The sequence below is a fragment of the Nylanderia fulva genome, unplaced genomic scaffold (genome assembly GCF_048542155.1).
Source record: "Nylanderia fulva isolate GAGA-0341 unplaced genomic scaffold, ASM4854215v1 Scaffold28, whole genome shotgun sequence".
Lineage (NCBI taxonomy): Eukaryota > Metazoa > Arthropoda > Insecta > Hymenoptera > Formicidae > Nylanderia > Nylanderia fulva.
Window position 1 is genome coordinate 1,941,991 of NW_028190347.1, and position 27,838 is coordinate 1,969,828.

At 32.1% G+C, this 27,838-nt stretch overlaps 2 protein-coding genes across 5 annotated transcripts in view; both read left to right on the plus strand.

Annotated features, from left to right (window-relative positions):
- Nucleotides 1–24,024, plus strand: part of Rbp6 (RNA-binding protein 6) — a 590,474-nt gene extending 566,450 nt beyond the window's left edge. For 2 of the 4 annotated variants that reach the window (XM_029311220.2, XM_029311225.2), the window contains 5 exons: nt 2,873–2,977; nt 4,024–4,089; nt 8,099–8,376; nt 9,600–9,664; nt 10,113–24,024. In XM_029311220.2, coding sequence (XP_029167053.1) covers nt 2,873–2,977; nt 4,024–4,089; nt 8,099–8,376; nt 9,600–9,641 — 491 coding nt within the window. In that variant the 3' untranslated portion in view covers nt 9,642–9,664; nt 10,113–24,024. The remainder of the gene's footprint in view (nt 1–2,872; nt 2,978–4,023; nt 4,090–8,098; nt 8,377–9,599; nt 9,665–10,112) is intronic. The other 2 variants (XM_029311221.2, XM_029311223.2) reach the window with 1 other exon arrangement.
- A 1,118-nt stretch (nt 24,025–25,142) lies between these two features.
- Vps20 (vacuolar protein sorting 20) lies at nt 25,143–26,510 on the plus strand. Its single transcript, XM_029311182.1, has 3 exons — nt 25,143–25,358; nt 25,611–25,720; nt 25,945–26,510. The coding sequence occupies exons 1-3, from the start codon at nt 25,293–25,295 to the stop codon at nt 26,420–26,422; spliced, it is 654 nt and encodes a 217-aa protein (XP_029167015.1). The 5' UTR covers nt 25,143–25,292; the 3' UTR covers nt 26,423–26,510.
- The last annotated feature ends 1,328 nt before the right edge of the window (nt 26,511–27,838 follow it).

A 27,838-nucleotide genomic window follows, 5' to 3' on the forward strand; every position in this document is an offset into this window, starting at 1 on the left:
TTAAAAATTTTATTTACAAAATAAAATTTTATCTGTGTTGTAGTTTATATTTTTAATATATTAAATTATTTATAATTCACATACAAGCAGATAATATTTCGATATTAAAACGACGTTAGTACTTTTCTAATTTATATTATAATGTTAAATCTTTTTGTAATATTTTTTTTTATTCGGTTAATACATCATATCTGTAATTCAGAAAACACGATCCCTCGGAAGCACCCTGTATATACATACCTGAACTAGCTCTGTACATATGGGAATATCTGTGTGCTTGTACGTATGTGTGTGTATCGCTATTTTTGGCCGGATCGAGATACGACCCCAAGAGCTATCGGTGCAGCCGTCGGTTGTCGCGAAATCCGGAAGCCGCACCCGTTTCGACGGCTGGACGTGGACGTGCGGCCCCTTTCTTTTTATGAAACTTCCGATAAACGCCCGCTGGCAAGGATTTCCGTTTCATTCGTCAACCTGTCCAATCCGAGGCCATGTGCGACACATTCTCTTTTTCTTTCTCTTATGTAGAAGAATATTATTATTATATTTTTTTCGTTTTCGTCATATATTATTTGTTTTTAATTTTAGAAAATATGAATCGCGATGTGTATGTGTAATTACGAAAGGAAATATATTTTAATATACTCAGAAAATAATGATTAAAAAATAATGATTAGAATTTTTCTTGAGAATATATTTCAATTACGTATATAATTTTCGTCATTCTAATTCAATATTTACTAAGTTGCAATCCGATGTCTTTATGAAAAATACAATTCTTTCATTACTATTTAATTTCTTTTATTACTATTTAATAAAAGCGTCTATATGTATATAATATATTTAGTTTTTTTTCTTTATTGCAATTCTCATTAGACACGAATCATTCATTTATTTGTCGAATATTTGAAAACAAAGAATATTTGAATGCAATGTCGTACAATGTAAATCGTCAAGTTACGGCGGACAGGTCTATAGAGTGTTTCCCCTTTAACTATAGCAGTTCGGAACTTCCGGTCAGAACACGTCGATATAGACAAGCCACACCATTAAGCGCCGTGATACCCCATACAAATCACGTCGATCCACGATTTATGGTCCATTCACCATCTCTCGCAATCGCGTTATCAGTGCCGATGGTTGCACGGCCAAAACGAGGCTTCTCCATGAAAACACGTTGTTGCGACAGTATAGAAGCGACAGTATAGACATTCCGTTCCCTCATATTAACGATATATCAAAACCGCGTTTCGATCTTCAACAATATTGCCGATTACATTCTCAAATCATTTACGTATATTTTGTAAATATAATCCCCACAATCTGTATATAATTACAAAGCAATTTATAAACTAATTATTCTTATCCTAAAAATTTTTTATATTGCTCTTTGCGTAAAGATAAAATTCTTTTCTTTTAATTTCTATATGACTAGAAGCGTCAAGTTTGATTATAATGATTATAATATCGAGAAAAGGAAATGCATTCTTTGCATTAATTTTTTAATCTAAAAATTATTTTAACAATTTATAATAAATATGTATAATTTTTTTTTTTTTCAATAAAAGCTGACTAGCAACTCTCTCTCTTTTTAGATCTCTGACTTGATGCTTCTAGATATTTAAATATTTCAAATTGCTTAAAAATAACTGCATCCGCGATTTAATTCCTTGTATACATAATTTAACTAGACTAGAATATCCAATATATCCAAGAAGTATTAGACAAAAATTTTGAGAACTTAATAATATCAAATTTAAACAAAAATTTTTACGGTGTACAGTATATTTATAAATATATTCGTGAAGTTTCTCTCAAAAATGGGAATTTTGTAATTGCATTTTACAAATATCTTCTTTAATCACGGTAATTCTTATTTTGGATTTAACATTTATAATTCATGTAAAATTCGCGACTTCTGGGTTATCTTATATCTCACTGCTAGGAAAACAGAAACGCGCACTTTATTATGCTGAGAAATAATCTTTAACATTTCACGCTATGATCGCTCATAGATATGAAAACATATAAGCTTTTATTCCGCTTTTATTGCTAGTTATTTCCATTGCATCTCATTTGCATTCCAGTTTTTCCATGATCCTCTGCGCGTACAGCATATACTATGAAATATATAATATTTAGCAAATTGAGAGATTATTTTCTCTCTTATTGAGTGATTTTCGCGTTGATATTAAATACTTTATTTAATCCTTTAGTATGATTTTCCATGTTGATTTATCTCAAAATGTTTACGTAATGCGTGATGATTATATTTAGTTGCAATATTATAATCTAATTAAACCCATTAACAATGCAACAAAAAAGAGCAATCTAGTAATATGCAAGCAACAATAACAATTAGTTCGCGAATAAGATGCAGATAATCGTATTGAAAAACAAATATACAATTTAGTTAATTATTTTAATAAATGTTAATAGAAATGTATATAGAATAAATTAATAAAAAAATTATTATTGGAATAAGAAATAAAATATATATAATATAGTTAAGACATAAAATGATATGACGTTAGAGAATAGAAAATAATACATGAAAAATTTTTGAAATTATATATTCAAATAATTTATGTGCGACATTAAATTTGAAATATAAATATAAAATACGATAAATATGTATAATTTTTTTTCACGATGTAGCATTTATACAGAACTATTCGCGTTGAAAGTAAACTATGAAATATCTCTACATATTTTGAAATGTGTATTAATTCACGCAGTACGTTAACATAAATCCACGTCTCTTTTTTTTTTTTTTGGTCCCGGTAACAATTCGCATTACAGATCATACTCCCCGTCCCCATTTTTGTTTCTCATCATTCTTAGCTTTCTTGTTGTTCTTTATTAATGTCAGGAATGCCGGCGGTGTACTACCACGGAACAGGAAGTGAGAATGCAGGCCGCGCGTATACGGAGGCGCCGATGCAACACGTCCAACGCAATGCACTCCGGAAGAAATGTATGAAGTCGACATTCACTTTGCTCGAAACACACACCGAAATACCTCTTTCTTCGTCTGTCTATCTTTCACACCCGCACGCGCGCGTGCATACACACACACACACACACACACACACACACACTCGTGTACTTTTTTCGCCATCATCGATCTTTCTCTCTTTCTCTTTCTTTCTCTATCTAAAACAGAAATCCCATCTTTGCGAGCTTTCGAAGTATAACCATTCTTTGAGAATTCTTCTCAAATCGTCCCGCCTCGTTTATCGCGTTTCGTACGTTTCTGCCTTCGTCTGTTGCGTATGGAAAATGCATATTAATACCAAAGTGCATTTCGATGCATCGAGTGCTACTCCAGGGAATCCCCGCACCGTAGTTTCGACGGCGATCGATACTCGTAGGTTCCATTATTGCCACAGCCAGTCGATGCATCCGAATCGAAACTGTAGTCGTGGTAGTAAACGCCAACGCGGTTTTCGAGCATCCTCGCTCGATGGAGAAAGCTGATACCGTCGATACGAAGCGAAAGCTTTCTAAGTGCCTAGAGAAAACACCTGTCACACTTTTCGGCGACGTATGGCGCTCTTCCGTTATTTTCGATGTGTATTTCCTTTCAACGTGTTTCACAACACGCGCGAACTCATCCATCGTATGTAATTTTCCGCGGTAGAAGAAGAACTAGAATATATACGAGCGTTTAAGTTATTTTTCACCCTTGAGTGTCGAAGACGAGAGGCAGAAGGCACGCATACTCGACATCCTCGGACGAAACTCGAAAAAACAAGAGAGACGATTGACAAAGCAACACATTTGGAAAAAAAAAATCACTGTTCTGCGTCTGTTTCTTCCCTTTCAGTCATCCATGCGGCGTACCATCACATTTCTTTGTTCTCTCGTTCTATTCTTTTAATTATATTCATATTTAAAAAAAAGATATAATTAGTTTCCAGACTATATTGTCGAGTGATAGTCGACGGAAATGATTAGCGAAAGCACATACAAAGTGCATTGCAAGAGTGGCGCAGTTGTGACTGAAGTTTTATGTTTCAGTGGATCTAACCAATGGACAGCTCACCCCAAACAACAACACGCCCTTACTTACACAAGCACTTTCTGGTACGTCTTAAAAATCTTTCTTCTCCTTGGCTACCGCTTTTTCTACTCGCTTCGTCGCGCTGCGATCGATTCACTCGGAAATGCAAACAATTTCGGCTATGATAGCTTTTTCGTTAACTAGTCACGCGAGATCGCGAGTAATAAAGATCGTGCGCTATCCGTTTGGAAATAATACTCGCGATCGCTTGAACGAAATATTGCGATAAAATGTTGAACATAGTATTATGTTCGAATCAGTCATCGCTTTTGCCATCTCATTTTAATATCGTTTAGTATTTTACGGTGGTATTTTTGCAAATTGGATTCTGCTTGCAAGATGGACAATTTTGCGAAAGATTATTCTTTTATGATGTTTCCAATTTTGCTGTTTAATAGGTTGCTTAGTTTTCATGAATCAATCTCAATTTACTGAAACAATAGTCGGACAACAGTAAGATTTTGTCTCAGTCAGTTAATATCCATCATTTCAGAAGACGATTCCAATTCGTATAAAGGCGAGCAACGGAAAATATATATGTGTTGTTTATAAGCATGATTACTCTGCATGACATTGTTTTATGTGTGATCATTTTTAAGAAAATTGCATCTAACCTACAGGATATCCGGTAATAATCACATCGCCTCTTGTATTCAAGTAGAACGATTTAAATCGAGGAGGAAAGTCCAATTATTAATGAGATATTAATTAAAAAAGATCTCGCGCGGATTGACCGATTTTTTAAAATTAATTTTTCATTAATAATTGCGAATATCTCAAAACGGATAGGACATTTAATCATTTCAACCTCGTTTTATCTGCGGTTATTACTGGATATCCCGTAAAATAAATCTGTACTAAATCCACAAAAAATCTGTCGCGGGAAATCAATGATACTCATTATATCCGCGATATGTTATCTATACGAGACACAAACCAAGTAAATGTGACTGTATTCTGTTTAATTCTACCACACGTAACTTTTCAATTTAGCTTCCATTTCAAAACATTTTGATTCCACGATAATCTTTATTCTCGCTATAAAGTAATATTCCTTCGCGACAAAGAAACATCGTTCGATCCCCCTAACTCATTACTTTGCATCCCTTAATTTTCGCGCGGTCGCTTCCTGTCGAAGACATCGAGAGACGCGCGAGAGAGAGAGAAGCTCTCGTCCCCCAAGAAAAGTGTCGCACATGCGAGGGCGCCGAGATGCCGGCAGCGAAATACGCCTTCGTACTTTTATTTCCCTTTTTTTTTCTTCCCCTCATTTTCCCCATCTCCAGAATATGCCCCCGATCTGCCCGCCGTCGCGTCGTCGTGCCGTCCGCAATCTCCTCTCAAATAAATCAAACTTTTGAATCGCGCTCGTCCCTCTTCCCGGTCTTCTCCCACGCGCGCCGGCACAAAACTTTGTAACCGGCCGCCATTGTCAAGAGTTTAAAAGCTGAATGGGTTTTTAGATTGTACACCGGGGCGCTTTCGGTTTCCCGTCGCCCCAGCAGACTCTCTTTTCCTCCTCGCCCCGGCGTCGAGAGAGTTTCAAATTCTTCGCGTACCGCCCAGATCCCATCCCTACGCTCCACTTCTCTCTTTCTTCTTCCTCGTCCTTCTCCATTTTTGTTCTGCTCTTTTATCTCTTCTCTTTCTCTCTCTCTTTGCTTTCGTGGCCGCCGTTAATCCAAAAGTACATACCGTATGACATTTACACGAGCTTTCGTGCGAACGCGATATACGGGATCGTTCAAGTCAGATGCATTAATCTCCGCCGCTTCTTATTGGCTATCTGTCAAAGTTTTTACGTGTGCTAAAGTTCCGGAATGCGGACGCGACGCGCAGAGATACTGTCCCATATATGTGCAATACAGCTTCGAGCGTAACAGAAAGTATAGTTTCGCTATGATTTTCCCTTCTTGTTACTTTTATTCGAGAAATGTACGAAGGAGGACAGTCGCGTTGGCAGGGTTTAAAAAGAGATGTGTTGGAAAATAGCTTTTGTAAACAGCAATTGTATTAGTGTTTCCGTGTTATTGTGCATTACGTTTATACTAAATATCACGTGTTAGCAATAGTATTTGCAGTAAATGTTCGTAAGATTAACACACACATTTTCTTTAACATTGTGTTTACTGAAAGCAGCGTAATATTTAATTGCTTAACGGAGAAAAAGCATGGTAAAAGAGAGATTCAAAGTATCAAAAAAAAAAAAAAAAATTACTCGATAGAAAGCATTACTCGATATTTATTTGAAGATAAAGAGTAGCTTTTGAGTTAAGATTATCATTTTTGATAATTAGTGCTCTCCTTAATAACTGAATTCGGTGCAAGAGAAAAGATAAGATTATTTTCTTTACGAGAGATGGAAAACTGATTATAAAATTTCTCACTTGCGTTACAATCGACACGAAGAGTAAAATAACTTATTAATTAAATTTGTAATCTTCAGTTTTCTCAGTAAATTTATTCAGTATCAATATCATAAGAGAAATAAAGAAAGAGAGAGGAAAGAAGAGGGAGAAAGGTAGAGAAAACAATATTCTTTCTGGAAATATTGGCACAAACTCTTGATTTTGGACTTATTTTCTATTGCACCAGATTCTGTGATTGTCCGCATCAGCATAATTTTCCCTCGCTTCCTTCGTTTATATTCTCACGCGGAGTCTTTTACTTCGAGAGCTGAATGTGAAATTGGGTAAGTTTAGTTTTTGTCGCTTGGCTTTCTTAACTGAACCAACCATGTCGATCTTTGTTCCGCTTTAACTTCTTAATAGCACGAAGGAAAAAAAAAATTAGCGGATCTCGTGATTCGAGGACCAAACGCTAGATCAGTAACCGTAGTCGAACTCGCCTGTTGTATCTCGTAAACTTTTCAAATCGATCGCCATCATTGCCTCGTGCGATTGCGTTGCTTGTCCCAGCGACGTGTTGTACAATATCATACATACATACATACATATATATAAATATATATGTGCAAGGCGCTTTTTTTTTTATTATCTCTATGGTCGTATGTAAAGGCTGCCTTGCAATGCGCTTCATGAGTGTCTTTTTTTTACTCCTTCCTTATTTTTTTTACTTCGATAAAATGCATTGCGAGAAAATTTGTTAAATGGACTCTCCTTTTCCTTGTATTCAATGTGTGTGTATCGTGATGTAATCGCAATTTATGCGATCGTTAAACACGGGAAACACGTGCACAGTCCTCGAAGTAAAATGTAGACCAGAGATATTCGTCGTTCACTTATGCACGAATGTGCGTGAGCTCGTTACAACAGTCACACTACATATAGTATATGAGTTAAAGAATCTTATCTCTAATGAGATTTAGCTAAAGCATATCGTTATACAACTGAAATGAGTTTGATATTAGTAAGCGGAAAGAGGCGAAAAAGCTAAAAACTAGGGGCAAACGCCAACGGAACAACGTGCTTCAAGGTACTTGCATGGAAGATTCCTAAAAAGGATAAGGCATGCAAAACGCTCATATCGCTATCACGAGCAAAATGAAATAATCAGAATATTCATCTTCAATAATGGTCATCAGATGTTTAATTGTCGTGAAATATCATGCGCTATATAATTACGATTGAGAGTTAAACGCGATTTAATATCATTTATAACGCTTATATGTATAAAAAAAATGTCTCTTGAATCTTCCTAAATCCTCAATTACTATAATGCATTCGAAGCTCCAACGCGCATTTGCTTTGTAATAAAAAAAATATATGCAACTCTTTAATGATCAGCTTTTCCATTTATCATCCGACACATACCCATTAATATAAAATAAAGCCATTATCATTAGTTGAATCGATTATAGACTATATATGCGTACATATATTTCTATTACCAACATTCTGCTACAGTAATTGAGGATTTGATGAAATTGTCAATTTGATCGAAAGCAAATCTATCTGCGCATTCCGCGAATAGACGAGGACGAGCCTCGTCGAGGCTCGTCCTCGTCGCAACGACGACGTCCGCGTCTGCGATCGGGTTAAGAGGGTGAACATTGACGCGGGTTCGTTGCAGTGATGAACAACTACCAGGCGGCCGCAGCGCAGGCCGGATTCCCGCCGGCGTCGCCGCACGCGGCCGGCGGACACGGTGGCCCGCAGGGCCGGTCTTTCCCGGCGGCCAATTCGCCGGGCCCGATTGACATGTACAGCTCGAGCGCCGCCGCCGCAGCAGCAGCCGCAGCCGCGGATTCCGCAGTCGCAAGCTACGTCCAGGCCGCAGCTAGCCCGCAGCCCCCCACGACCGCGTTCCCCGCGATCGCCGTATCCCGTGCCCCGCTCAACTACAGTCCCGTAAGTCCACTTAATGCTCCCCCTTTTTCTTCACCGGATCGGGTCCTTCCCGAGAGAAATGGAACGAAAGGATGAAGAGAGCGCGATATATTTGACGTTTCGAATCTCTTGCGACCAGTATTCTAATTTATCTAATCTTGTCGTAAGCTGCAAAATTTTCTTTATACTTTGTATTAAAAAATCCAACTGGTCGCCTTCCGTCTCGTAAATATAATTTTGTACTACTTAAATGGAATTTTGTAGCTATCGCGGAGATACGACAGAAGATCGGAAGAGATCGGAGAAAGTAGCGACCGGTTTGGACTAGGAAAATAATCACAAAAAGGAAATTAATCGAAGAAAGCTTTTATATATAATATGCGTTTTAATATAAATACGAAAGTTCTCTTAAAGTATTTTTGCTGAATCTCCAATTTTTCTTCTATAAATTTCTCTTTATAACTGATAGGACAAATTATCTAAATAAAATCGATGATATTCAAAAATATTTGCATTTTATGTTTAAAGATTCGTATTGCATGCAAGAATTTGAGTAATGCATTTTTATGCTAACAAAATATTGCAAAATAAGAGAATTGTTTGACTATCGATTAAGCTCTTTATCGTTTCGTTCCGTACTGCAATTTCACCAGCTTTATGCATCTCATGAATCTGATAAGCAAATACGAGTATATAATATTTCTTGCAAAAAGTAAATCATGTTTAATGCGATCGGTTTATCGCTCTCAATTTTATCAAAAAATTGCTTTGCAAAAATGTATATATATTATTATGCTTTATACATCCTATATATTTTGATTCTACATTTTATAAGTACGTCTCTGGTCTGTATAGGTCTTTAATCAGGTATAGTATGACCTAATATAATTATTATCTTGACTTGATCGCGAAATTATACCTAATATCTTATTTATAAATTTTTCTAATCTATTATTCTATCTACAATTTTAATATATTTATAATAATATTTCCCGAAACTTTCCATGTAACATCATATCCTCCGTATATATTTCGTCACTTATTATTATCTTTATATTATGTGCAATATTTTCGAGAAATGTAACACAAAAAAGGCTACAACCTCAAAGGCCAAGTACCGCAATTGCACGCTGCAATTTTAAATATGCAGGCAAACGTAAGGGTTTATCTTTGCGCTCGTCTTTGTATAATAATCATTATTTTTATGGAAAGGTTGATGAGACCGATATCTTGTACTGTTTCAGGGTCCTCTAATACCAGCGGCGTTCACTAATGGCTACCATTGAGCCTTGTTAAGACCTAATAACAGGTATGTATGCCATCAACAATATTTCGTCGAGTAGATAATATGTGTAAATTTTACGTTGAAGTAAAATTATTAGATATTCGCCAAGATCAACATATGGAATAGTTAAGTCAGTTTCTTTTTTCAATTTCATTATTTTTGGTATAGCATTATCTACGAAAATTTACGAGAAACGCTCTGCGTGACCGCGGTAATAGAATATTAATAACTGCAAATAATAAAAGAAATTTTATTTCTTTTAAGATCCAAAAAAGATATGAATCTTTCACTTTCATACGTTCGAAAGTTAACTGCACAATCTCAACGAATTTGAAAAAAAGAATTTTGCGTTCAGACGCGTACATATTTTAATTTTTTGTTAGCTAGATGAATCAATTCCAAATAAAGCAAAAGGAGTGTGTTTGCAAGACAAACATCTAACTTGTTGAACTCTTAATATCTTTTCCACTAGAATGGACGAGACGGCAGAACGCAGCACGGTCGCCTGATTTAATAAGCAACATGGACGACTCGAGGCAGCTAAATATAATAGATGATCTCTGGACGAAAAAGAAAAAATATACACGTCTACTCCAAATGACGATCGATGATTGCAATACATTCAAATATGCATAATGTTGAGCAGAAGGAAACGTTCAAGTAGGATTTAATCGATACTTCAAAGTCCAGATTGTGTATAAACAGCCGGACAAAATATTACGCGAATATATATAACAACGCATTAAAAAAGAATTTAGAGCATTAGTTCAGTTGGATGCAACTGTAGATAGAGGAGAGAAAATTATTAAAGTACTGCTAAGGCAAAGGAAGAATGCTGAAGCAACGAGGAAGACGTCCAGAGAAGATCGTGGAAAAAAGATGAGAAGAGCGACAGGAAGATCGACCGTCGGACGGAAACAGGAGGAAGAAACAACGCGCGCTGCAATATAAGGTAACTATGGCCGAAACTGCGTATTGACGCCAGCCCGTTCTCCGACACATTAATAAAAGAAATAATAAATATAATATATTATAATATATATATACACACACTTATATATATATATATATTATATATATATATATAATAAATTAAATTAATATTATTAATTGCTAAATATTTAAACATTTAAGTCTAGAATATAAATAGTATATATATATATATAAAGATATAAATATATATATACATATATATATAAATATATAAATAATTGATAATTATTAGACGATAACCTTTAGTATTTAAGGCAAATAAAGAGACGGAAAAATATATATATATCTCACGAATATATAACTATTAATTATTACATGATATTATTATGGCGATTGCAATTATTAACGAGCGCCCTGCGCATTGCGCGTGCCCGCGTAAATACATTACATAATAAATAGACACATGCGCGTTCACACCTGGGAAAGACTTTGTTTCTGGGCTTTCAAGTTTTAATCGTATGCGCGGGAAGGGTCGAAGAATTTAATAGCGGCCGAGAAAAACGATGACGCGGGAAAGAGAGAGAAAAGGAGAAGAGGGATAAAGGCTGACGAAAAAGTTAAAGTGGATAAATCAAGAGATCTTTTTGCTGCTCCTTCTCTATGTCTGCACGTGCAGATATTCAAGCTCCTTCTTCTCTCCCAACGTGCCTTTTCGCTGCTTAAATGGCGGAACGGTGCTTCTCTCCTATCCTGTCGCAGTTCTACTTTCCCGGGTGCGCAACGAAATAACAGAAAAATATAGCGGCAGGTGAGTGAGGGAGTTACATACGTAGGCGTGTTATATATTTGACGTCACGCTGTTAGCATTATTTGCGGATAGAAGGAGAGGCATGCGAGAAAGCTGCGTTGAATTTATCGGGCCGTCGAGGTAAGTCCGAAACAATGAGAAACGCAATATCGGAAGACTTCCAGAAGGAAGAAACAGTACCAGATGATATCGTTAGAATTACAGAATAGCTTTCATTTACAGAATAGCCATATTGCGTGGTTTATGTTTTCAGCAAAAGATACAAACGTGCTTAATGCACGAATATGATTTACTATAGATTCGTGATTGCGAATTCCATAGAAAAAAATATAATGGTCTACGGTAATATAAGATATTTTTCGATAATTGAAAGAGCCATCATTTCTTTATTACTATATTATTGTAGCGAACTTATACTACGACTAAATTGTTCAATACGATGGCAATATCTTTGCTTTTAAAAAAGAAAAAGAAAAAAAGAAATAGAAAAAATAGGGGCGTAATACACAAGGGTGAAACTTATGGATGGCCAAAATAAAAATTTACGCTACTCTGTAATTTTAATTGACATCGAATGCTCGTACTCGCTTCAAAGTTCCGCTCGGAGCTTCCGCTTCCGGAGGCGCCGGACGATGACTGTTATGAATCTAATCGGCCACTGTATAGCTTTAAAACCGATTACGTGCAGTAACCCCCGTTATATATACACATATATTACGCGTACGCGAATTACCGTATAATTAATTTAAAATAATGCTGTATATGCATGACCCTATAGACGAGCCAACGCGATAAAATAAGAAGAAGATACGAGTTTTTTCAGCGGCAAACAACCGCAATACACTTTACACAAACACACACGTACACACGAGAGTTACGAAACACATCCCCAGCGTCTAATCGTCTAAGGCTGAGTTACACCGACAGACTGGATTAACTAATTCTGGTTAGCGTATGAGTCTAGCAATTTGTCCTTTATTAGATTATAGTCCTACTTATATATAAAACAAGACACACAGACAGAGAAAGTTTAGTTGTAACCAGCGTCGGTGTCAACCAATGTAGGTGCAAACTTAAAATTCATACAGAGGGAGATCAAACGATCGGAAGACGATCGAGCTGAAAAAAAGAAAGCTAACAAATATATACATATAGAGATATCGCGTAATCTTCGTCTGCGATGTGCAGAGCATCGATCGACGATACATCTTAAATGCTAACTTAACAGAAGAACGAGAAGATATTAAAGAAAAAAAAGAGAAACTTAAAATTATGCGAAAGAAAGATCGAGAGCGAAAGGAACAGGGAGAAAGAGCGTGCGTGAGAGTGCGAAAAAAAAACGTTACACTTTAGAATTAAAATGCGCGGTCGCTGAATAGCGTCGCAATTAGATCTAGGGACTAAACGGGCTAGCGAGGAAAGACATAAACGTGAGAGTGAATATTATATAATCTATATATCGCAAAAATAATGGCTGAACATCGGATGTTGCGTTCATTCGCGCTTCCAATAATACAATTGTGGGGGTTAAAAGGGGCCTAAAGTCCACTCGACGAAAATGAGAGGTGGGCCCTTTTTAAAAATCCGAATCTCAATTGGGCTATGCTATACAATGCAGAAACTAACGACATTTTTAATTTAATGTCGCATTCTGAGATTCGTTTTCTCGCCTTCTCAGTGAACGCTTTTTGATGATTCCTTTTTTTGTCAGAGGATATCATTCATTCTAAGTTGTATAACGTGGTCCAATTAACGAGTGAATGAGCGAAGATTGAGAGATTCCAATGAACTACTCATGATTGGTTTAGATTAAATTTCTCGTTATCTTATGATATTGCGCGGAAAGATGAGAGGAATTTTTCAATTAACATAAAAATGTACTTGACTCTTCACGAGCTTCCCAGAGAAAATGATTAATTTTAGTATTACATTTTTGAATAATCGGATAATCCTTTTTTGTAAAAATTTAATGTCTGATTATTATTATGAGTTATAATTATCATCCGTAAATTAAGTTGCATCAACAATCATGCTCAATTAACTCTTGTTTTATTGGTTTGATATATCTTTCTAGAGAAAAGTCTTAACTATAATATAAACAAAATGCAAATTTCACATTAATCTTGATTATGAAATCTACATTGAAACTATTTGGGTTATTACGTGAATTTATCACGTTAAACGTCATTGCATTCTAAAAATAGATAGTAAATTATTCTTTTCGTACACCATCATCTATACAATCGTACTAAAACTTTTCAATTGTTAGAAAATTATACATAAAGAAGGCAAGCGTTAAATGTGACAAAATAATAGTGCATTTAAAATATGTGGTACATGTGTATGAAAAATCTTCACATATTGACAAAGGATTTTATGAAAGCTTCCTCCCTTCTTTCTGGCCACAAAGGCCACATCGTTCTTAATAAATTATGCGCGTAATATATATGACTGGGACATTTGTCTTTTGTTGATATCGCTAAATAAATAGTTCCTTATTGCACATTATCATTACTATAATTGAATTTGTGCAAGGAAATCGAGTCATCAATCGATTAATTATAATTATAAACGGTGAATATACACGCGATTATTACGTGCGTGCTGTTATTATTATTATTATTGCATTAAACAACAGGGTAAACAAAAAAAAAGAGAAAAAGAGAAATAACTTTAAATTAAGTACGTGCGTCACGTGGAACGGCAGCCATTTTTTTTTTCGATGAATGTGCACGCAACAGAGGAAAGAGAGAAGAGAAAGAGAATATAATATGCGTGCAAAACGAGTCAATTCTTAACGAACGTTAGCAATACTTTTTCATGACCACAAAGAGACGTGACAGAATAGCGAAGACTAGGGCGTATTGACAAGAGAAGTCACAGTATTCTTAAGTTCCTAAATTATGTGCGCGATGTGTAAACTCGGTTTATAAGAGGAGCAATGTCGAGATTACGGGAAAAAGGGATGAAGTGGACGAACTATCGCGTGCGTCACACATGTTTTGTATACCACCCATTCCCTTGTGAGCAAAACAAAATGTCTCGTTATGAGATTGATAAAGCGTGAAAGAAAGAGATAAACGTGATATCTTCAAATAAATATTCAAAATAAACAAATTACATAAGATATAAAAAAGTGATTCACCTTATCTGGACAATTGCCTTTTTTAATCAAAAGTATAAGTGATTTTTTGTTGGAATAGCTATTATTTAATAAAAATCGATATTGCGTATATGACAAACAAAAGTTAATATATATTTTAACTGCATTGGAAATGATGAACCAAATATCAAAATAGATTCAAAACATTTTTTTTATTTACAAAAATAGAAGAGATTAAAATTTTGATTGTTGGAAAAAAAATAATTTGGCTAAATATATATGTAATTAAATATACTATAAAGTAGAGATAATTTGTGACTACACAATACTATTCTGACTTGAAAACCAATAACTATGCAAGGGTTAATATACTGTAATTGAATATAATACGCTTGTTACATAATAGATGAAAGAATAATGTGTTCACAATATCATCTTCATAAATTTTAATCGGTTTTTAAAAGTTATTACAATTAAGTTTATATATAAATAAATGGTATCAAAATTATGTTAAATTTGTGAACAATCGTTAAAAATATTTTCTGAATATTTATATAATTGACGTTAAGAATTATTAATATCTTTATTAATTTATATATTTATTTACATTAGAATCTTTTTATTTTATATATATGCACATACATACATACATATGTATATATGTATATACGTATATATGTATATATTTTTATAAAAATTTTTTGCAAGCTTGCAGTCACAAAGTATCCCCGCTTTAAAATTAAAAAACATGTTCGCGCGTTCGCGTTCTCATTCTCTACGTTTTATTTAGTAATTCCGTTTCGCTGCGCAATAATGCTAAATATATATTACTGGATAAAAGCTAAAGCAGGAGTTTTTAGTAGTACGTTTTATATTCATCATGCATTTTAATTTATATTTCATTTTTGTTTTATGTTTTTAATTTGATTGGCGGAGATGAATCGTAGAAATATGAAACAACCGTATCGGCCGAAGCGACATACTTTACGTATAAACAGTAACAAAATAAAAATATAATATTACACGGGTGAGCTTTGTAAGAAAGACGTAAAGATTAAATACAAGTACATTCACATACACATACATATAAACAAGGACATAACACCAGCTCAACAGATCGTAGAGCGTTAACGCGGAATTTGTCGTATATAGGCTTAAGAGAAGACGCGCGAGATGTGAAATGAGAAGATAAAAAATTATTTAAAAAAATAGGAAAAAAAAAGAAAAAGAGAAACAATCGTAAAACAGAAAAGATCACAATTAAGCATACAAGTCGTAACTTTCCGCGATTAGGAAGAGAAAGCCGAGAGAATTCCGGAATTATTTAAGTCCATCTACTTACCTTATGGACAGCGGTTTAATATTTTGAATGGATTTTGAATAAAAAAATGTTACTGTGCCCTATCCTCGATTCGACAACAAATTATCAAGTTTTGTTTCCAATTTCTCAAATATTTTTTAGAAAATTTGTAAAAATTTCATTTTTAAATTAATATTTTTTTAATTTAATAAGCTTTTTATAAATTTAATATAATTTCCTTAAAATTTTATAATGCTCTCCTCTGCGCGAAAATTTAAATAATTGAATAATTTGCGTAATTCAAATATTGAATAATTCACAAATATGATGTAAATTATAGTGAATCGATATCAAACAATAAATTATTAATTCGATGATCTAGTTCAAAAGTTAACAACGCAATAACTCAAGACTTTCAACATTTTACTATGCATTTTCTCAAGCTATTTAAAAAAATCAATATATTGTATGTGTGTGCATTTTCAGATAAAAATAATGGTTAATATTAAATATTTTAACAAAGTTAATTTCTTTATAACCTAACACACTTCTCATTATTACAGATAGATTAATAAAAAATAGATTTTATTTTAATCATTTGCTATATTATGTATAATATTATCGTGACATTTATTTTAGATAAAAAATCAGACAGAAAAATATAGAGAAATTTTATTCCTATCTGCAATTAGGTAAAAACTTAGTAACTTTACTTATGTCTTAATACTCTATTTATATTTATAATGATCAGAAGAATCTTTTATGGTCTCCCAGATTTTATTCACAGGCAAAGCTTTATACATATATATTGTATATAAATGTTATTATATAAACTATAAATATATAAATTCATTAATTTATATAAATTATATTCAAATAAAAATTTATGCAATTTTTTGTTTGAATTATTAGCTTTGTGAACAAGATTATCGAATTATTTACTACTGCCAATCAAACTTAAGAGAAAATATTCTCGCAAAAAGTTGTAGTATTAGCAGTTTCATAAAAGAAACATGAATTTTCTAATTAAACATTTTATCTAATAACTGTTTAATGAAAACAGAGTACTACGAAGAAAATTAAATACTTATAAAATATTATATATAATAAACTCCTTCTTCCACACGATGTATACCGCTATTTGTGAAGAGGCAATCATTTATTACGAAACACAGACAGTTTATCTACTTTTAAATCCCTCTATTTAATGCCATAGTTTAACTTATTAAAATCTAAATTTCTCAATTTCTTCATAGTATTCTAGTTTCTTTGAACGATAGTTTATTTTAATTTCTATTTATTTCATCTTTTTCGCTTTACATCAATTTATTCTCTCACATAATTTTATGTGATTAATATATCAAAACACAAAAGAGCACTCACCAAAAAGATAACGGCTCTGAGATAATCGGAGTTCTTCCGGCAACTCTCCTGAAAAGAAGAGAAAAATATATTATATATATATATATATACATATATATATATATATATATATACATATATATATATATAAATGAATGTATACATATTCGAAAAAATCTACGATCAATTATTAATTAGAAAACGACGTGATCGTAATATACAAATAAGTTGGCAAATGAGTAAGAGTGAAAGAAAATGAGAAAAAGAGAAAAATGAGTGAGTGAGAGAGAGAGAGAAAGAGAACGAATGAGAAAAAATAAAAGAAGTATGCAAAAAAAGCGAATAATAGGAAAAAAATAACGAAAGATAAAGAGGAAAAAAGAAAGAAAGAGAAAGAGAAATGAATTTGTAAGAAACAAGAACAAGCAAAATATATGTGAGTATATATATAGTCCATGCGTTTATATTTATATATAAATATGAAAAATATATTAATATTGAAATATATTACATATATATATCTATATCTAGTATATACAAAAATATAAATATATAAATATGAATATAAATATACATATATATAAATATACATATTGAAATGACTAAGAAATGCAAAATATATATTATAATTATATATATATATAAACGATATATATATATATATATATATATATATATCTATATATATCTATATATATATATAAAAGAGACAAAAAAAGATATGAGGATTATGGAGATGAACAGATATATTGAAACATTGTTTTATGCATTTGTATATATAGTTATTGATGTTTTAAAACTAATATAATATTGTACTGAAACTTTTGGATCACCACCGATTGCGATATAATTAGTTGGGGGGAGGAAAGCAACGGGGTGGCTAAAGAGGAGGATTATGCGCGAGGCGCGGCTAGATTAGGCTAAACTCTGTGAGCCTATTCGCGATCCTCAAGAGCTTTTTTTACAAGACCTATTTAGATGAAAAAGAAGTTAATTATGTGGATATGAGAAGTAGATGAGATGAATAATACGACATCGATCGTTCGTCGTATTCAGCCGCCCCTCGTGCGACTGCACATGATATATATATATATATATATACACACATACACGTATAAATAATAAGATAATAATTATGATGACCGATATACATATATATACACAATGAAGAGAAAGATAAAAAAAGAAAAAGAGAGGCAAAATTATGCGGAGCAGATATTAATTAATTTGTTAAGCAATTCACATTACTACTAAATGAACAGTAGATCGAAAAGTTTTGGAGCACATGACCGAAGATTGAACGAGAGACGCTAACATTACACATTCATTCGCAGACACATACAAACACAAAAGGCACGAACACGTATGTACACAATCGCAATGATCCAGTTTGCGTCGCGACATCAATTCTCATTGCGAATTAGTAAGAATTATCCGGGTACAAACGAGAAGAGGAAAAAGAAGGAAATGTATATTATACATATATAAGCAAATATGATGATATCAGATTATCATCAAGGAACTTGAATAAATTTAATCATTGAAATATTGTATAAGACACATATATAACATATAAAAAAAATATTCTATAGATGAAATCAAAGCACTATGAACAATTATATGATCAATTATCGTTTCCTTCGTGATATTCGGATATCAGCAAATGAATGAACGCTGCAATGTAATTAAAGGAGATTGATATTAAATTTTGGCTTTACAATGATCCTTCGATCAGATTAAACGATTTCTTTTTCCCCCCTCGTTTCTCGCATTGAGAATCACGTTATTTAAGGCGCTGCCAAGTGAAAAGAATGAAGAAATAAACGAGTATCGTTTAAGCATACATTACTTCATATAGAAAAAAGCAATATCGAGTAATAATTTAAACGAAGCGCAGTAGCAGATCGCACGCGCGAATCCTTCGTGATTAATTGTTGTTATTGCCTATATGGCGGGTGAAGTAAAGTATTACAGCGCACGACGTGAGCGCGTATATAATCCATTATGAAGTTTACGCGAAACTTTTTCGCGTTTCTGCCTAATTGCGTGGCAATAATTGCCCACGCTACGGATCCACCGTTGAAACTATGCAAATTGCTACACTCGTTCAAGCTCAAACATTTTAAATCACACACGGCTTTTCACACAACGGGCAGAATATTATTATATAATTAATTAACATTTAAAGGATACACATACTTCTTCGCACATAAATCGCGATTTCACGCCGTCAACATTTAAGATCACTCCGATCTGATAAAACTCTTTCTCGTTGAAGATTCTTACACGACACGGTTTCATTAAAAAATAAATAAATAAATAAATAACTGCGAGATCAGAATATATTATAATAAATATATACGCATTTGCTACACGCGGTAGATAAACGCGTACATACACCGATATACATTCGCTGACACGCGCGTGCGTTCACACAGCCAGGAATACATTCACACAAACGTGGCACACAGTGAGAAATCAGATTGAACTTCTTCTCACAGAATTGTCGATATCGATCCTCGATCACTTTTTACGCATCCTCTATTCCTTCTCTAAAATACGTTTTTTATCGCGGCTAATTTAGCGTGTTATTGCTGACATGAGATTACGCGTTTGATTTTGGTTTCCTCGAAGGTTTCGTGAGAGCCGCTTGTCGAGATAATTTACAAAAAGAAAAAAATGCGATCGAGTTCCCGTATCTTTTCCGACGATGTGAATAGTTACGAAAATATCGAAAAAAATACCTTGGAGTCTGTAGATAAATAAGCAATTATGAAATAAATGTTTCATTTAGTAACAATGGTTCCCGAAATAACGTGCTTCGCTTTTAGGCAGACATATGCGTATATTCGATTCGAGAAAGATTGCGAGTTTATTTAAAAAGTTTGTACATCTGTGAATAATTAAAATTGTAAACTATACGAACTTTTTGTTGTAAAAAATTATTTTTAAAATATTAAATGAAAATGCAATAATTGGAGATATAGATGGGGTCGAAAATCATTTTTAATTATATGTTTATATATGGAAAATTATGGTAGTGCAATTTCAAAGAATTTGCAGATTAGTTATTATAAATTGAATCAGAGATGTCATACACTTATAATTATATTCGAGAAAAATTATGTATAAGTATGGCAAGTAGAGTGAAAGATTTCGAGTGGCATCGTTTTAAAGTCGAGATTCATTTATAAAGAAGAAACTCTTAAATAAATCACCTTAAACTCGCTTTCCAGACACATGCAAATAAATAAAAACCAAATCTCTATCGGTAGTTGTAAATCCTAAAAACATTTTGAATAAAAAAAAAGAAGCATAATCGGTTGAACCTCAAAGTAGAAAGATATTTAAGTTAGATAATTGACTGTTTGGTATCGCGTGTATCTAGTCTTAAGCTTGATGGAGTCAAATAGGACGAGAGTCTTATTTGGAGTATAATGATTTTTCTCATAAGAAATTGAATTTTGTTTTTTTTTCTTTTGAGTTCTGTGTTATGTGTGTCTACGGTCTTTTTAATTAAATTTAATTGCACGTGCACCAACTCGTTCATTGCCGATAGTGCACTGTTATCTACGCTTTCGCAAGTTCTGAATAATCAAGCAATCGGTGAGTTGCTCGTACAAATAACAACCGGCAGTGAATGAGTTAAGCTTCCTCATCAAGTTTTCGACACGTGTTCTAATGGACAGTTGTCGTTCCTAAATTAAGTTACTTATGTTAATAGAGGCTTGCTAAATAGTGAATACGTTCGATATATTATCGAAATAACGGATGACGACGATCCATTTTGGGGGATACGCACGAATATGATATAAATATAACCCCATATACAAAAATATGTATATAAGTTATATATACACTCACAAGGCATCATGCTATATTCTAAGTATATGATGTAATTACACTTGGCGTACGTTCATATGTGCCGTTACACGTAACTGACAACTGTTAATATTCTTCCTGCGTGCAAAAGTACGAACTTCAGTAAGGATTTGCTAACCGTCGAACTAATCAATGTCATAAGACTTCACCAAAATTGTCATTACTATAGTTATTCGTACGTTATGTGATTCTTATCAACTTTTATCGATACACGTGCGCAGCGGTAATAATTACAGAAACGGAATGATTTGACAAAAAGTGAATCTTTTGAGATGTTACTTCCGTTCAATTAGCGCTCGTAGCATTATAATTATCGAATATGCTGATCTATTTTTTCAAAAGATTCATTATTTGACAAACGCGGTATTATATAATTGCGAAGTATTATCAGTTCTTCAATTAATTGGTCTTTCGACCAACCGAATATTCGTACGAATCTTTGGTATAGTTTCTGTTTTATATAATATATATACATATATTTATCGCATAAGATATCAAATCGTCTGTTGCAAGACTGTAATTCAATTGATACTATTCAGAACAATCGTTTAATAATTTGGAATGTACGCTCTCTCATACAATACAGATCCTGGTTATATTGCATTACATAAATTAATATAACACAATGCTACTATCTTTAGTTCTCTTTGCAACATCTTAATAGCCATGTTATATTAGTATCCGTTTACTCTGCATACGAGCGGTAGAAAGATGAATATTGATATATAAATATGCATCAATTTATGGCGCTGTAAATAAAAAAATTTTAATCTAGAGTATCTAGGAAATAATGAAACAATGCAGATACATACGTATACTGCATTGTTTTATTATCACATCGTGAGCGATTCACGATACCGCATAATTATCGTCTGGATATTGCTTAAAAATATGTTAAATTAATGCAGTATCTTTTTGTCGCTTGTGTGCAATTAATCTAAATTTCAAAAAGATTGCTGATTTATTATACTATCATTTAATAATATATATTTATTAATACTATATATTTGAAAATTATAGATTTGCATACAATGACATTATTTCGACAAAACCACAAAGTAAGAAAAATTGATTTTTTGCATGTATTAGAATTGACATATCAAATGGATCTGTAATTTAAATTGTTTAAAAAATTTTTATTTTATTTTTCTGTGCAATAAATAACAACCAAAAAATTATTATTTACGGGAAATTACGGTAATGACGGTGCTATAAAATATCTTTTTTTTTTAGATTTCTAATATTTTAAAAACTATACATGTAAATATATTGCTTTGTATACTTACTCACTGATATATTCATGTGCAATGTTATAAATCCTGTATATTTTTCAGAAAATCTTATATACAGAATGATCCATAATCGTAGTAGCAATTTGTTCACATTATATTGTTATTAAGAACTAAGCAATTTATAAATATGTTGCAGTGTTATTATTTTATCGCGACGCCAATTGAATTAAGAATATCAATTCTAAACATTTTAAACATTAGGTTCCGATTTGTTTATAGGAGTACAAATTATAATAATTCGACAAATATTGTACGTTAAGTTTGATAACGTCTTATTATTCACATCGGACATGTAGCGAACGAGAGAAAAACCAAACTTTCGGGCATACTTTCTGTGATTCGCAGTGAAAGGATCGCAATAGCGATAAAGAGTAGCGGTGGCAAAAAAAGGCTCGACGGCATGGCATATAGCTTGCAATGAGGAAACTTGCAATATAACAAGCAATAACTAAGTCCCTTTTAATTCCATGTATATTAAACGATTATGTGGATGCTTAAACGAGATTTATTGAATTATAAATGAGCAAGCCAAGGGATAAGATGAAATACCAATTTTACATATTCTTACTAATCGTAAACGATTACAGTACATATAGTGACATACTAAATTATACGATTATGTATCGACTTAAAAGAAAAAGAACAAAAAATGGTATATATACACATAACAATAGGCCGCCTGCTAGCGAGCGGGCGAGCAGACGCTAATCTAATCTACATAAGTACGTAAAAGTTTCAATTTTACACTACCGATAATAATGACATAATGATAAGACTATATAAGATATATTGATGATTTATAATAATTATAACGTTGTACAGAATATTTATGAAAGGCGCGCTGCTGGGGGGAGAATCGAGCGATCCTCTTTTCGCGAATGTTAAATCGCGATCGCGATTTTGTTGCGTGAAATCGATATATCTGTTTAATCACTCGAGCAAGATTTGGGAGCGAAAGTCAGATGAAGGAAAGATCGATTTTCTGTCCAAAAGCGGCCAGACTATAATGGATGTTTTGTAAGATAAACACAAAACGACCGCGGAGCGCCGAGATTGCGTTCGGGGAAGCAAATCGATCGATTGGCTCGATCGATTAAAAAATTTCATCGCATGCGTCGATGATGCTTTTCTCAAATGAGAAAAAAGATCGGTCGATTGCGCGATATACTCGAGCGATTATGAGAGAATACTCGGTCTCGGGATATTTAAATAGGGAAAAGCGCGAGATAGAAACAAAAGATAGAAAGTGAGAAATTATCCGCCATGAGGCGCGAGCGAGGGCCGATAATCTAATTAATTGTGTATGTATACAAACAAAAATAAATATAATATTGCGATTATAAATATTAAACTAATAAAGAATAACAATATTATACCCCTCTGTACATATAAATATATATTATATGATATGCGATGATTATTGCGATATGATTTATTATAAATATATATACATAAATATAAATATAACTCATGAATTCACATTATTATGTTTATTATTGTTTACTTATGATTATTAAAATTATTATCATTGTGACGATGACGAGGATGATGATGATGAAGATGATGATGATGATGATGACGATTATTATTATTATTATTATTATTATGATAATATTATTAATATTTAAGAAAAGGTTCACAACGTGCCGTGTGTATGTGGGAATAAAATATATAATATAATGGACATTGTTCAATTCAATCTAATGTTTTTGTGTTTTATTATTTCCCACCTTTTAAGATATTAAGTATTGATATAGATTAAGTGCTATTAAATTATACTATATGTATTTCTAGTAGTATTTTATTTTGCATCAAATTTTATTTTTATTTATAATTAAAGTGTATGCATGTGTATGCGTATGTGTATCCTTATTGATGTGTGTGTTTGTATGTATGTAATTAATTCGAAAATATATATCCATAAATACATATACATTTGAAAATCTAACGAAAAATTTAGAATTTTAAAAATTTAATATTACATTTGAGAATTAGCTGAGTAATTATATTATATTATTATGATTAGACTGTGAGAATTATAAATTAATTAATTAAATTTCCGACTCTAAAAAAAGATCGTATATCAAACAAACATTACGTTCATTTGCAAATATGCATAAAGAAGTCATTATCGCATTTGATATGCAAACATCAATTTACCTATTGAAATTATAAGATTACTATGTTTAGACTTACCGTAATAAAAGAGACAGCATAATAACATATAAGAAGGATAGCAATATATATAGTATTCTAAGTATATATATATATATATATATATATATATATATCCCCCTCCCGCCTCTCTCTCTCTCTCTCTCTCTCTCTTTCTCTCTCTTCTATCTATCTATCTCCACCACGCGATTAAAAAGAGCGGAATGCTATTGTTTATCCTTCATATATATTATTATGCTATCTCTAACAACATGGGCTGGTATATTCTATGTCTAGGATTGAGGCAAATCAATTTTTTCCTAATTATTTCTTTACTCACCTCGTACGACCGGAGGACGCATTCGCTGCAGCTACCAGTTCACACAGATATTTCGCTAGTTCTCTATCACTAAAAGTTATATTTATTCACAACCGATACTCAAAAACTGTATATCTACTATTAACAAACATTTCTCGCGCACTTTATATGATAAATATTCACAAAACTCACGAAATTTAATGCAATTTAGGAAGAGCCGACGTGCACTGCCGCGATACCGCCATTATTTGGCGCGAAGTGACGTAACAGCGCGATTCGAGAATCGCATGTGAGCTGTGACGTCGACATATCGATATCTCGATAACTCGATAACTCGTTTAGTACTGAACGACCAACATGGTCGCCGACCGGTTCAGAGTGGGATTACTTTCGAGGTTATCTCAATACGCTGTCAACAACTGTCAAAACAAGACTTTATACGACGTGACTCGCAAATAAATTAAACATTAATTTGTGGTTCCTTGATATCGCAGTCAAAATGGGAATCTTCTTCGCAAAGAAGAAGCAATCGAGTCGTGTTACCGAGCAGGACAAAGCGATCCTGGTAAGAAACCCTTTTATCATCACGTTGTATCTAAATTTACTATAAATCTTTTTTTAACATTGATCAAATGTAACTTGTGAATTATTAACAATTGTTTGATTGGCGATACATTACGAACGAAACATGATTTTAGACATGTAATATATGTGTAATATTTACATATATATATACGTATATTATAATCTCTTAAAATTATTTAATCTTTAATCATATTCTTTAAAACTTATTTAATATTTAATTATATTTATGTAGCAAGTGAAACAAGCAAGGGATAAAATTAGACAGTATCAGAGAAAAATTGAACAAAGTTTGGAGAAAGAGCGATTGCTCGCAAAAGAACTTTTGAAAAAAGGGAAGAAAGAGTAAGTATTTTTTGAATATTCTTCTTTTTTGGATTATTATATTTATTTGTATAGTAAATGATATATATATATATAATGTATTATATACAAGTTTAACATTTTATAATTGTTTACTATTTTATTTTTGATTATAGATTATATCTATAACTGCTTTTATATAGATTGATAACATAGAAACTTTGTATACTTTGTCAAAATTATTTTGCAATTCATTATTGTTTCAGTCGTGCATTGCTCTTGTTGCGCAAAAAGAAGTACCAGGAACAAGTTTTATCGCGTGCAGATGGTCAGTTAGAGAATCTTGAACGTATGGTCCATGATTTGGAATTTGCTCAAATTGAGATGAAAGTTGTCGATGGCCTAAAAATTGGTAATACGACATTAAAACAGCTACACGATTTGTTGTCTATTGACGAAATTGAACAAATTATGGATGAAACAAGAGAAGGAATTGAAAAGCAAAGAGAAATAGATGAAATATTGTCATCAACACTCACTGCAGAGGACAATATCGATGAAAACGAAATTGAAGCAGAGTTGGATGCATTGATGGAAACAGAGTTCAACGAGAAGGCTCCTGAAATACCAAAGGAGCAATCTGGTGTTGTACTACCAGATGTGCCAAAGGATTTGCCAGAGCAAGATAGTAAAAATAGTATAAAAGAAAAAATACAAGATTCACCCATTATGGTAATGGCATGAAAATTTCAGCAATTTGTACAATTTTTGTTCAATTAAGACTTAAATGTATATATGTACAGTGAATACAATATATAATTTATAAAATTTATCTATCAGAGTCACATTTTTAGCTAAAACCAAAATATTAATTTTAACAATTTAATAAATATTAAATAATAACATTTATTTTCTCATATATATTTTATCTATGTATAAAAATGTAGAGTGATAAGATAAATCATGTGAATAAACAATTTTTCCACATATATACTTAATGTGTTATTAAGAAAATATTAATTGTATTATTATTTTGTATATAAGTATTATTTAAATATATAATTGCAATATATTATAAATGTATATTGTGCAAAATAATGTGCTAGCATTAAACAAATTATACATATTGATACAATAATTATAGATTTATAAAAATATAAGATTTGATTTAATACAAATTAAAGTATGAATATTATATACAATTTCTCTAACAATATATCGATTAATATATGTCAATCTTACTTTTTTATTTCGTATAATTATTTCTACATTATATTTTAAATTTAAATCTTATTTAAAAATTAATTTTAAAAGAATATATTATAAAATAATAATTTAAGAAAACTTTATTAACATTAATATAAATTTTATCACATAAGTGTAAATTAAGAAATGTATATATATATATATATATATATATATATATATATATAATGTATTACAAGATAATCTGATAATTACCATTTTTATTTATTTAATGTAATACTCTTATATGCATTATAATGAACTTTACATGATAATTATGTTATAATTATGTTATAATTAATTAAAGATATATTTAATATTTGAATTCTATGCAATTTTTTATGAGTTATTAAAATATTGCTGTATTTTACGTATACATTAACCATGAACAATAAGTCGCTATTAATTTAATTTTATTGAAATATAATATTTGCATGCTTAAATTTACACAGTGCGAAGATATACATATGCCGTATTTATCTTACATTAAGTTTCTGATAAAGATTTACAAGCATGATTAATAATGTTTGTCAAGTGAGAGATCGATCGGTGTATTTAGATATAACTATATTTTTTAGTCAATAATATGAACGTAATTTTCCAGCTGAAATATTTTAGCCAGGTGATAAAATATCGTTCGTCTACAAGGTTACTGTATTGCTTCTTCCTGATGATATGAGTATAAGATATCTTGACCAGCCTTGCAAATATTTGCAAGAGTTTAAAATTTTCCACTCATTCAATGTACGTATGATTTTTGGAAGAATGATAAATTTGCGCATTACGGAAAAATTTCGAAATAGCTTAATAATATTTATATAGGTTTCTAAATTTTTAAAGTTAACGTGTTTTTATCTATCAGAATTTCTTTTTTTTATATATGTATTTGTACCATATAATAATATATTTTTTTGT